The 13,105-nt window shown below is 46.2% G+C and overlaps 1 protein-coding gene across 1 annotated transcript; it reads left to right on the plus strand.

The window, feature by feature from the left end:
- The first annotated feature begins 1,336 nt into the window (after nucleotides 1–1,336).
- Nucleotides 1,337–7,381, plus strand: purg (purine-rich element binding protein G). The gene has a single exon (XM_075456084.1). The coding sequence runs from the start codon at nucleotides 1,600–1,602 to the stop codon at nucleotides 2,638–2,640; it is 1,041 nt and encodes a 346-aa protein (XP_075312199.1). The 5' UTR covers nucleotides 1,337–1,599; the 3' UTR covers nucleotides 2,641–7,381.
- The last annotated feature ends 5,724 nt before the right edge of the window (nucleotides 7,382–13,105 follow it).

Consider the following 13,105-nt stretch of genomic DNA (forward strand, 5'->3'; position numbering starts at 1 on the left):
TTACTATTATTTTGTATTCCAAAGCAGGAATAGTCTTTAGCCTTTGAAATAAAATGATTTTGTGTCATGTCTGCTTTATTTCCTTTTTTACTAAATGAAGGGGCTGAACCAATATCATCCAGGTGCAGTGATTCTATGGTTTTCCCAGGAGGTTTGTTAGCTCACTGATATGCATACTCCAGTTTGGTGTCACTTCATTTGAAGGGGCTGTGCATGGATATACAGAGCATGGGTATCACATTCTGTTGTATCCTGAAAGTGTTTCCACTGTGGCACAGACATGACCTGCTGCTCCCTGCCGCTGGAACCTGGACCGGTTGCTTTAAACAATGCGACCTGAAATGAAGAGTATAGGCAAGGCAATTTTATTTATAGAGCACAATTCGTACACAAGGCAATTCAAAGTGCTTCACAGCTACATACAATCAGAGGAAGGCAATAAAAAAAATAATAATAATAAAAATGTAATAATCTGCCAGAACTCCGGCTTCCTCCCACTGTCCAAAAAAATCATGCATGTTAGGTTGATTGGCATCTCTAAATTGTCCTTAGGAGTGAGTGTGAGCGTGCATGGTTGTTTGTCTCGTATGTCTCTATGTGGCCCTGCGATGGACTGGCGGCCTGTCCAGGGTGTACCCCGCCTCTCGCCCATTGACTGCTGGGATAGGCTCCAGCCTACCCGCGACCCGATCGACGGATTCAGCGGTATAGATAATGGATGGATGGATGGATAAAAATTTAAAAAATAAATAAAAAAACCCATTAAAAATAATCATTAATTAATTAATTAAAAGTGAAGAGTGCAGATAAAATACTTTCAGGTGTCATATGCACAGCTAAATAAAACTGTTTTCAGCCTGGATTTAAACATTGTCAGAGTTGAGGCCTGTCTCACATCTTCTGGAAGGCTGTTCCAGATGTTAGGAGCATCAATCTGAAACGCAGCCTCACCTTGTTTAGCCACTGCTGGGTGAGCATCGCATCACTTGATGCATTCATTGCTGATTGAAAAGTATTATTAGGAGACAGCTCCTGTGAATGTTTGGCCCCTGTGAATGTTTGGCCCCTGGGGCTTGGCGCAGAGACGCAGAGAACTGACCACACGTCGGACGTCGCTTATTTTTTGACTGCTCAGCATCAGAATCTCTTGCACGTGTGAACAGCTGGCGGGATGCAGCGGTGGATGGAAGGCTTCCTGCATCGGTCCGGTGTGAGGACAGGCTGCGGGGGGCCGCGCTGAGGCTGCGGTGAGCGCAGCCTTCAGTTGCTGCTCACGTCGTGTCTCTTTAACGGAGGTTTTTTCAGGACAGGGAGGGAGGGAACGGGTTCATCGGGTTCATTCTTCCTGCTTCACCCGTTTACGAGTCGCTGCAACACAAACAGATGATGGAACATGGAGGGAACCCGCAGTGTGGGTGCTTACACAGCCGATCCTGACGTTTCTGCGGGACACTTTATTCGATGAGCTGATGACTTGAAACCAGCAGCCATTTTTTAGGTGATCTTGTCTGCTGCTCCAGCCAGCTGTGTGTGTGAGCAGACTCCGTCCCCGGAATGGAATAGCAGCTTTCTCCCGTGTCGTCTGGTTGTGGAATATAAATGATGATGGCCGATGGGTGTTGCAGGGGGATGGAAAGAGGCAGAGGTAAGACTGCATCCGACTCTGTACCGAGACACGCTTATCCCCAGCAGTACATCCAGAGCGGGACACAGCAACAGGGGAATGACATCCAGGAATTGGCCTCGAAACGCGTCGACATCCAGAAGAAACGCTTTTATCTGGATGTCAAGCAGAGTGTCCGCGGCCGCTTCCTGAAAATAGCCGAGGTGTGGATCGGGAGAGGCCGGCACGATAACGTGAGGAAGAGCAAGCTGACCCTGTCCATGTCCATGGCCCCCGCGCTGCGCTACTCCCTGGGAGACTTCATAGATTACTACGCCCGCATCGGGCTCCGCGGGGGGGTGGCCCCCCACCTGCCAGAGGAGCACAGCAACAACGGCCAGGGCCGCGGGCACGGCGGGCACGAGGGGCGCAGGAAAACGCACGAGCAGCACGCGGTGCTGTCTCCCACGGGCTCGGTCGGCTCCGAGGACCACAGCCACCGCGTGCTCAAGAGCGAGTTCATCGAGCGAGACAACAGGAAGTACTTCTTGGACCTGAAGGAGAACCAGAGAGGCCGGTTCCTCCGCATCCGGCAGACCGTCAGCAAAGGACACGGCACCATGGGCTACTACGGCCAGGGCATCGAGCAGACTATCGTACTGCCCGCGCAGGGCCTCATCGAGTTCAGAGACGCCCTGTCACAGCTAATCGAAGACTACGGCGAGGAAGACAACGACGATCACGGCCACGCGGGCTCCAGGAACCGCGTAGACAACCCCGAGCTCCCGGAGGCCGCGTCGTTTCGGGTGGACAACAAAAGGTTTTACTTTGATGTGGGCTCGAACCGCTATGGGGTCTTTTTGAAAATTAGCGAAGTCCGGCAGCCGTACAGAAACACCATCACAGTTCCGCTAAAAGCCTGGGCGAGGTTCGGAGAGAACTTCATCAGGTACGAGGAGGAGATGAGGCGCATCTTCTCCTGCCACAAAGAGAAGAGGACAGACGCCCGGCAGGACAGCGTGGAGCAGGAGGACTGACCTCTGCCGCAGGAGGACTGACCTCTGCCGCAGGAGGACTGACCCCTGCCGCAGGAGGACTGACCCCCGCCGCAGGAGGACTGACCCCTGCCGCAGGAGGACTGACCCCCGCCGCAGGAGGACTGACTTCCGCCGCAGGAGGACTGACCTCCGCCGCAGGAGGACTGACCCCTGCCGCAGGAGGACTGACCTCCGCCGCAGGAGGACTGACCTCCGCCGCAGGAGGACTGACCCCTGCCGCAGGAGGACTGACCTCCGCCGCAGGAGGACTGACCCCTGCCGCAGGAGGACTGACCCCTGCCGCAGGAGGACTGACCTCTGCCGCAGGAGGACTGACCTCCGCCGCAGGAGGACTGACCTCCGCCGCAGGAGGACTGACCTCCGCCGCACGAGGACTGACCCCTGCCGCAGGAGGACTGACCTCTGCCGCAGGAGGACTGACCTCCGCCGCAGGAGGACTGACCTCCGCCGCAGGAGGACTGACCCCCGCCGCAGGAGGACTGACCCCCGCCGCACGAGGACTGACCTCCGCCGCAGGAGGACTGACCCCTGCTGCAGGTGGGCTCGCGCCGCCATGCAGGCACGTGCTCCTATGGTGAGTGGCCCGACCACGATATCCATACGCCTCGTACTGCTGGGACTAATTGGCGGAATAGCCAAGGGCTGGTAAACTAAAACTTTCAACCTGCCAAGAAGTCAATATTCATAGTCTTATACCAACATCCATTTTATTTACCAGTGCTATTTCATGGTCTGGTGTTGGCTACAACTTTGTTTATGTTTTGCCCCAGAATTGCTTTGTAGCAGGCAAACAAAAAAAGGGTTAGCCCTAACCCTAACTCATCAACATGCGTTTCATAGGCTGTAGCACAGTTTTAATAAAAGACAGTTTAAGAAATTGGTCAAGAAAAAAGGGGGACATTTCATTATGACATAACTGCATTCAACTGCATTTCCAATTAAAGTTCTCTGATTGATTGGTGGTGTCTCCCACTGACCATTAGGCCCAGAGCGGGAACCCAGGAGGTACTCTGAGCCTAAAACACAGCAGCGTCAGCCAGTGCTTGTAACTACACTGGATGGACAACAGAGACGGAAAAAGTCCTTTAGGTGAAGTACGCAGAATGAGCAAAAGTGATATTAATCCACTCGTTTTTTTTCTATACCCGCTGTATCTAATTCAAGGTTGTGGGGAGCTGGGGTCTGTCCCAGCTGGCACTGAGCGAGAGGCAAAGTACACACTGGACGGGTCGCCAGTCCGTCGCAGGGCCACAGAAGTGATGTTCCATTAATAATGGCTGGAATCATTTCCACAAATAACATTCAGTATCTCTGGGAAGCGGAACAGTTGTGTGAAAGTGCATGCAGTTGTGTAGGCATACTTAGGAAATAATATGTAGATTTTGTGACATGCTTCGTACTCTGCTGGTATGTGTTACTCTTCAGCTGACTGATGCTGAAGTCCAACATTGAAGAGTGTTTTTAGATGCACAGTAGGATCCTGTTTGTGATCATATTCAGGTTATTCAGTTTTTCACGGATCATAAAAGATGCTATATCGTGTTTGAAGACCTGGATCAGGTGTTTACGAGCAACAATTGCCCAGCTCCTGTTGGAATACTCCAGGTAACATTTCCAAATCTCTGAAAGCAGAGTGAAAAGTGTAAATGGGCCACACACAACTAGAAAAGTCCCGAGATGCAACAAGGATTCTAGTGTGCATGTGAATACAATCTGTTTGTCTGTACCGGGGCTCTGTCATTTATCATAAGAATGTCAACTGCCTGTGATACACCAGTAGATGTTAGTTTTTCCCATCAGGAACAGGCAAAAACATTTTAGAAAAAAGTGTAGGTCAGTCAGAGATGGATATGATGCCCTGGTATCTGTAAAATGTAAATATGTCTCCTGAATTACTGCTCTTCTCCTCAGCTTCATGATGACGATGACAGAAAATGATCTTGTAGTTCCAAACTATCTGGAGTCAAGAGTACAAAGACCCAAACAAAGAGCTATGTGGTGGCCTGGTTTTAGATCAACTTTTTGTTCATTCACATCAAATATCCCATAACAGTCTCAGCGGAGGTGTCCCTGAAAGCACCACCATGGTGCGAACGACAAGTAATTATTCAAATTCTGTAGTTTGTGCACTTTACTTCCGATTGTTTGCACCAACACAAGCACTGTCAGTCTTGTGTTGGTGAAAATTCTCCTTTAAATTTGCCTGATTGAGTTTTGTGTGTGATTGCGCTAATTTGCATTCATAAGTTGATAGGTCAGCTGGTGCTTGCTTTGGAGTTTCAAACTCTAAATGATTTACCTGTGGACTTAGCTGCTTGAAGATATCGCTTTAGGAATATATCCTTCAAATTGTTGGGAAGAGGTTAAAAAAACATGACACATTGTAGCCTACCTTTTTAGAAGAAAAGTATTGTCCGTGTTACAGCGTGCACAAACAAGATGTTTAGATGCAGCGTCTCTGGACTGCTCTGTCTTCAGAGGCTTTTGGCATCTTTTTCAGTCATACACAGTCATGACAAAATCCACCTGAAGAGAAAAAGATTAGCCATGTTGCATATTTGCTTGAATAGGAGCCTTTGAACCTTTGAGTTTAGGACAACTTGGAGCAAAGAAACTTCTGCAAGAAATGACAATTTGAGACGGAGAAGGTTTCTTTTCAGATGAAATTATTTAAAGTGTTGCATTAGGAAGTAAAGCGGTGATTTGCCTCATTATTCCAGTATCTTGTGCTCTTGCGGCCCTTTAATGTGCTGATGCCCACTATGCAAAGCACTGGTGTAAAAAATCCCAGTGCTGGTGATTGGTCTAAAACACTGAGAATTATATATTTCACCACATGTCCTGTAGAATCTTTACGCACCATTGATATTTGCAATCAAACGTAGCCTAGACTCCCTAAGAGCTCTTCCACACCAAACTGACTGAAAGCAACAGCAGGAAGGACAGGCCTCTGGATAGATTAAGAAGTGCCACATGTGTGTGTGAAAGGGTGAATGTGACTTTTAGTATAAAAGCACTTTCAGTGGTTAACAAGACAAGAAAAGTGCTAAATGCAGTCCGTTTACCATGTGCACCCTGCTTTTCCATCTCACATTGCCAGCATCTGCGCAAACAGAGTAGCACCTGAACATGCTGCAGAGGTGACTTCCATCTTCGGCCAGGACATTAAACGCACGCTTGTGCAACAACACCTAAGCCACAAGTGCAGAAGGCGATAGCAGTGCAGATGTTCTACAGTAAGGGAAAGCAGAAGGCGATAGCAGTGCAGATGTTCTACAGTAAGGGAAAGCAGAAGGCGATAGCAGTGCAGATGTTCTACAGTAAGGGAACGCAGAAGGCGATAGCAGTGCAGATGTTCTACAGTAAGGGAACGCAGAAGGCGATAGCAGTGCAGATGTTCTACAGTAAGGGAACGCAGAAGGCGATAGCAGTGCAGATGTTCTACAGTAAGGGAACGCAGAAGGCGATAGCAGTGCAGATGTTCTACAGTAAGGGAACGCAGAAGGCGATAGCAGTGCAGATGTTCTACAGTAAGGGAACGCAGAAGGCGGTAGCAGTGCAGATGTTCTACAGTAAGGGAACGCAGAAGGCGATAGCAGTGCAGATGTTCTACAGTAAGGGAACGCAGAAGGCGATAGCAGTGCAGATGTTCTACAGTAAGGGAACGCAGAAGGCGGTAGCAGTGCAGATGTTCTACAGTAAGGGAACGCAGAAGGCCACGTTTTTGAGAGCTTGGTCTTGTCTTGTAATCCATTGCACTTTACTCTGTGTGTCTCAGTATCAGACAGACTTTACCACAGGTGTGGGGATATAAAAAGATTGCTCGTAAAATGTTGGATAGTGATTAAAAAAGAAAAAAGCATTCTAACATACAGATTGTGTAGAAAAAGGTGTGATGAGGGACCCTCTCGTTCCCACCCTTTGGCACCACGCAGGCTGCTTCCCCCCCCCCCGGCTGTTTTCAGTAACATTCAATTCAATTCAATTCAAATTCAAAAATACTTTATTTATCCCAGAGGGAAATTAAATGTTGATGTAGCTCAATTAAATCAAAGAGTTATTATAGATGCTGATGGCTGTGGGCAGGAAAGATTTCCTGTAGCGGTCCGTTTTGCATCCAAACTGAAGAAGCCTTTGACTGAAGAGACTCTGTTTTCCGATAACAGTCTCATGGAGAGGATGTTCAGGGTTGTCCATAATTCTCTTGATTTTATGCAAAATCCTTCTTTGCATTATTGTCTCCAGAGGTTCCACAGTCGTCCCCAGAACAGAACCAGCCTTCCTTATCAGGTTGTTGAGTCTTTTTAGGTCCCTGGTTCTGATGCTGCTGCCCCAACAGATGACGCAAGAGGAAATGACGCTCTCAACAACAGACTTGTAGAAGATCTGCAACATCTTGTTGCAAACCTTGAAGGACCTTAGCTTCCTCAAGAAGTACAGTCTGCTCTGTCCTTTTTTGTAGATTGCTTCACTGTTGTGTCTCCAGTCCAGTCTGTTGTCCACATGAACACCAAGGTATTTATATTCCTCAACCACCTCCACTTCTTCTCCCATGATGGAAACAGGGTTTGATCTGACCTTGTTTCTCCTGAAATCTACAATCATCTCCTTTGTTTTGTTAACATTCAAGATGAGATGATTGTTCCCACACCATGCCACAAAGCGGTCCACCAGCTCTCTGTACTCAGCTTCTTGTCCATCTCTGATACACCCGACAACTGCAGAGTCATCTGAATATTTCTGTAGATGACAGGAGTCTGACTTGTACTGGAAGTCTGAAGTGTACAGAGTGAAAAGGAATGGTGAGAGTACAGTCCCCTGTGGTGCTCCTGTGCTGCTGATCACCTGGTTAGACACACAATTCTTCAGTCTGACAAACTGTGGTCTGTTTCTCAGGTAGTCATTAATCCAGGTGATTGTTGAGGCCTCCACCTGAGTTTTCTGGAGTTTCAGACTAAGCAGATCAGGCTGGATTGTGTTAAATGCACTGGAGAAATCAAATAACATGATCCTCACAGTGCTGCCTGCTTTATCCAGATGACAGTGGGTTTGTTGAAGCAGGTGTATGATAGCGTCTTCAACTCCAACTCCATGGCGATAAGCAAACTGCAGGGGGTCCTGATATGTGCTGGTTTGCTTAAACAGGTGGGTCAACAGGAGTCTCTCCAGGACCTTCATGATGTGGGATGTCAGTGCAACAGGTCTGTAGTCATTGATGACTGAAGGGTGAGTTTTCTTTGGTACCGGAACCAGACAGGATGTCTTCCACAACAGTGGTACCTTCTCTTGGGTCAAGCTAAGGTTGAAAAGGTGTTGCAGAATCCCACAGAGCTGCTCTGCACAGGCCTTCAGGACTCGGGGGCTGACCATATCTGGACCTGCAGCCTTGTTCCGGTTCAGTCTCTCCAACTGCCTCTTCACCTGACTTCTAGAAACAGAAAAGTGGGAGGGGGAGGCAAAGGGGACAGCAGCATCTCCTGATTGGGTTGATGACAAACTAGTGGAAGCAGAAGAATCCATGACTGAGGTGGAGGTGGAGATGTTACAGGAAAGCTGTGAGTCAGAGGAGGGTGGGATGTCTCTTTGGCTGGGAACAGGAGGGGAGGATGGTGAGCTTGTTCCTGAACTGAACCTGTTGAAGAATGTGTTCAGCTCATTTGCTCTGTCCAGACTTCCATCCATCCGATCCTCCCTCGGTTTGAGGCCTGGGATCTTCTTCATTCCTGACCACACATCTCTGATATTGTTCCTCTGCAGTTTACTCTCAAGCTTCTTTCTATACACCTCCTTGCTCTCTCTGATCTTGACTTTGAGCTGCTTCTGTATACTCCTCAGTAACTCCCTGTCTCGCTCCCTAAAGGCTCTTTTTTTCCTGTTCAATAGTTCCTTTAGCTCACTGGTGATCCAGGGTTTGTTATTAGGGAAGCATCTCACTGTTCTGGTGGGGATGGTGTTGTCCACACAGAAGTTTATATAGTCAGTCACACACTCAGTCATGGCATTAATGTCCTCTCCATGTGGCTTACAAAGAGAAATCCAATCGGTTGCATCAAAACAACCCTGTAAGGCTTCTTCAGCTTCCTCTGACCACTTTCTAACAGTCCTTTTTGTGACAGGTAGTCTCTGGACAAGGGGTTTATATGCTGAACAGAGAAAAACAAGGTTGTGATCTGATTTTCCCAGGGGAGGTCTTGATTTGGAAATGTATGAATCCTTGACATTTGTGTAAAACAAATCCAATGTCTTGTTTTCTCTGGTAGAGCAGCTGACAAACTGTTGAAAAGTTGGCAGTGTAGCAGAGAGTGAGGCATGATTAAAATCACCAGATATTGCCACAAAAGAATTGGGGTGTTGAGTCTGTATCTTAGCAACAACGGAACTGATGACATCACATGCAGTGTCGGCAACAGCTGAGGGTGGAATGTAAACAGCCACCAAAACAACACTGGTGAACTCTCTTGGCAAATAATATGGACGAAAACCCACTGCCAATAGTTCAATGTCAGGACTGCAGAGACGACTCTTCACAGTAACATGTCCTGGGTGACACCATCTGTTGTTGACAAGCACTGCCAATCCACCCCCTTTCCTTTTCCTGCTACTCTTTATATCTCGATCTGCTCGTACAGTCAGGAAGCCCGGCAGAGAGACGCTGGAGTCGGGTATATGATCCTGCAGCCATGTCTCAGTAAAACACATAATGCTACATTCCCGATATTCTTGCTGAGTCCTTATCAAGGCTAAAAGTTCATCCAACTTGTTAGCTAACGATCTTACATTTCCCATGATGCAGGATGGCAGAGATGGTTTGAACTTCTTCTTTCTTTCTCTCCTCTTTGCTCCTGCTCTGCATCCACGACGCATCCTTTTCAATTCCAGTGGGATTTCTGGCTTCAGTTGTCGAATTATTTCTGCTTTTCCAATGTTATTCAGCTGCTCCCTGTTGTAAACCACCTTGTTGCTATGGTGATGCATCATGACAAAAGAGTAAAATATACAAAAGTATTGGGAAAAATTAATCCAGCTGCACAGCATCCAAGGTAGGAAGGAACAGTTGTCCAAAAAATGCAATTTCTTCCAAGAAATAACAGGAATGAAATTTAGAAAAAAAGAAAAATCTCAATGTGAGGTACAGAGCTACTCCAACGTGCTGCCACCCTCAGCAGCGCATTCTAGAACATCCATCTATCCGTCCATCCATCAACCGCTTATCTGATATTGGGTCATGGAGGCAGCAGATCTAGGAGGGAAACTTGGGAATCCTCTTCCCAGTGACAGTGTTTAGCTCCTCCTGGGAGATGCTGAGACATTCCCTGGCCAGAAGCAATATATTATCTCTCCAGCGGGTTCTAGGTCTGCCCTGGGGCCTCCAAAGGGAGGTGCCCTGGTGACATCCATGTCAGACTCCCAAACCACCTCTGCTGACTTCTTCTGATGTGGACGAGCAGCAGTTCTACTCTGAGCTCCCACCAGATGTGCCAGCTCTTATGTTCCAGTCTTGGTCTTGTCTTAGTATCGAGACACTTGGGTCTTGATATGAGTTGGTCTCAGTTGAGGTGATCTTGACTACAAGATCCGGTTTCCCTCATTGTATATCACATGCACTCACACCTCTTTTTGTACAGTTGAACTGTGTCTACCTGCACAGGTGGAGATTGTTTGTCCTGGCTGACAGTTGGAGGTCATCTTTGCTTTGTGTTAAAGTACCGTTTTGCTTAGTCAGAGGCTAATGAAGCAAGAAGACCCAGCAGGAGGCCTCTTATCACCACTGGTTCTTCAGGTCGGTTTAGTATGTAGGAGTCTTGAAGCAAGAAGCTCTAAAATCTCTTGCCTAAATTTTGTATTTCATGTTTACAAATTCATCGTTCCCACGTGGCCCCTCCTTCCCGGTCTGTGGGGGTATTTGACATATTTAATGCTGGACTGGATAGTGTAGTGGTAAGATTACCACCTTTCATGTATTTGACCTGGGTTCAAATCCCCTGCATGAAAGGTATTACCCCCAGTAGGGGTATTTGGGCAAGACCCCCATACCCTACTTGTAAGTCCCTTTGGATAAAAGTGTCTGCCAAATGCATTAAAAAAAATTAAAAAAGCATTTTATGTGCAGCGCGTGCACATTCAGTTACACCTTCTTCTAATGAGGAATAGATTGTTGTAATTGTGAGCCATAAAGAATAAGCAAAATGTTTCCAGCATAAAATTACAATGTTGCAGAAGTAAGACAAGAGAGCAAATAGTCCCTAGTTTCTTTTTACTGTTATACTGCCCACTGCAGGGTTTGTATGATTCTAACAAGCATGTCAGTTAATATTTTGTATGAGCACCTTTGTTCTTCAAAACAGCCTTAAGCCTTTCAGCTAAACATTCGTGTAATTTCTTCAAGTAGACCTCAGGAATTCTCAGGAACAGCTTTCCAAAGCACTTCTTCAGATGTTTGCCACTTTTGTTCAGTTCTCTTTCAATGTAATACCACATTACTTCAATAAGGTCGAGGTCCAGGCTCTTTGGGGGCCAAACCTCGACTGATAGCATTCTATTGCACATGTTACTCCATGGTTTGTTTGGGAGAATTGCCAGACGAAGATGGAAATTCTCTTTGCAGTCCATTCAGGTGCTGCTTTGTTTGCGCAGATGCTGGTATTGTGAAGAGAAATTTCAGAGGGCACACGGTAAAAGGACTGCATTCAGCTGAAAGGAAGCCCCAAACCATGCCGGAGCCTCTGCTGTTTGCTTCTAGATGCCATTAGACACTCATTGTTGTAGCCCTCTCCTCACTTCCTCCATTTATGTTGAAGACTGTTTGAATCAGAAATTTCAAATTTAGATTCATCCCTCCATAAAAAGCTGCCATTTGACTCCTTGTGTCATTTGACCTAGCTCAGCCTTTTCTGCCTTTTGGCCATTTCTGGTGAGGCTTCAGCTAACAGTAGACAGAGCAACAGGGGTCCAGATGCATCTCTCAGGTCCTGTGTCAGGTCTTTGCTGGTATTTTTCATACTTCTTAAAGACATCCCTTTCAGTTCCTGTTCTTCTGCTGAAGATAGTTTTTTTATGTTTGCCACTTCCTCTTTTGTCCTTCGTTCATTCGGTTTCCCAAGTTACTTTGGAGAAACACTATATATACCATGTGTCAAGTTTTCAGCTAAAAACTCTTTGGTGTTAATAATAAGTGCTCAATAATTCTGCCCCTTTCTGCCACAAAATTGATATTTTCTGTCCGTCAAAATGTTATCTTCAGTATTCTTTGTAGATGCAACTATAGAAATGGGAACAAATAATGTGTCTTTGTGCCAGGCTGCTGGGACCAAAGTGTTTAAAGTACTATTTTAAATAGGTTCTTTAGTTGTTTGTCTGTTATGTGTGAGCAACACTGGTCCATCCCAAAATGATTCATAGGTCAGTGTTAAGACAAACACCTTAAAGTAAAAATGGTCAGGAACCAGGACAGGATTCAATGTTTTAAAAAACCAGCCAATGTCCATACAAATGAAAGAAAGAGCCTGGAGAACCACTTAAAACAATAAGAAGAAAGTTTGGCTGCTTGGAAGAAAGTATAAAGTATAAGAAATGAGGCATGGCTGAAAGATGTTGCGGAGCACTACATTTATTTAACACCCATTTCCTGCTAATTCTTCACGTTAGTGTTCTTAAAGTTGAAATTTGACACTCAAGGGATGCATTCAGCTCTGACACTGTGCCAAAATGAAAATGAAAAGGGAATCACTTTTGTTAACCTTCCAGATCAAATGTTCTCTGTGATGGATACAAAGAGACTGATCATTTCCTTATCTTTGCTCCTTCAGTTCTTTCATCAGCAGTAGAGAGACTTTGCTCTGGTTTTAGGATGCTTATCGGTTTAGACTGCGGACTTTCAGAACTGTTTGCGAAATTTAAGCACCTTCATATGTCTTCTTCAAGGGGTGCCATTGCAATGGGGCAAATTAATATAGCATAAATAAAAATGTTTCTTTTTGAATACCATGTCAAAGCTTTTCAGGCAAGGACTGTCTGAAGTCTGAGACCCATGACCTTCAAACTCTGCTTTCATTATCCATCTCCACTGAAAAGTTTCCTCCAGTCATCTTTGCTTCATGTTTGAATTTGAGCAAACAATATATCCCTGGACACATCTGATTTCATCTGGCTCCTTATGTTGTTTGTCACATGATCAATAAACACTAGTGATCCATCGCCGCTGGCAGACATGCATACTCATGCCATCATGCTACCTTCATGTCAGACGTAGCTTCTAGTCATGAGCTATTTCACTTTTTTTAAATCTGGAAATGTTCCAACTTAAAGGGGAGGTTCTGTTTTTTGAACCTGGACCTTATTTCTGGCATTAAATACGTTCATCTACTCACCGATAACAGTTTGGTGAAAGTCAGCGTCCTTGGGAAGATATTTAGATCACTGGAGATCCGCATATATCCATAAAACG

The sequence above is a fragment of the Odontesthes bonariensis genome, chromosome 22, assembly GCF_027942865.1.
Source record: "Odontesthes bonariensis isolate fOdoBon6 chromosome 22, fOdoBon6.hap1, whole genome shotgun sequence".
Taxonomy (NCBI): Eukaryota; Metazoa; Chordata; class Actinopteri; order Atheriniformes; family Atherinopsidae; genus Odontesthes; species Odontesthes bonariensis.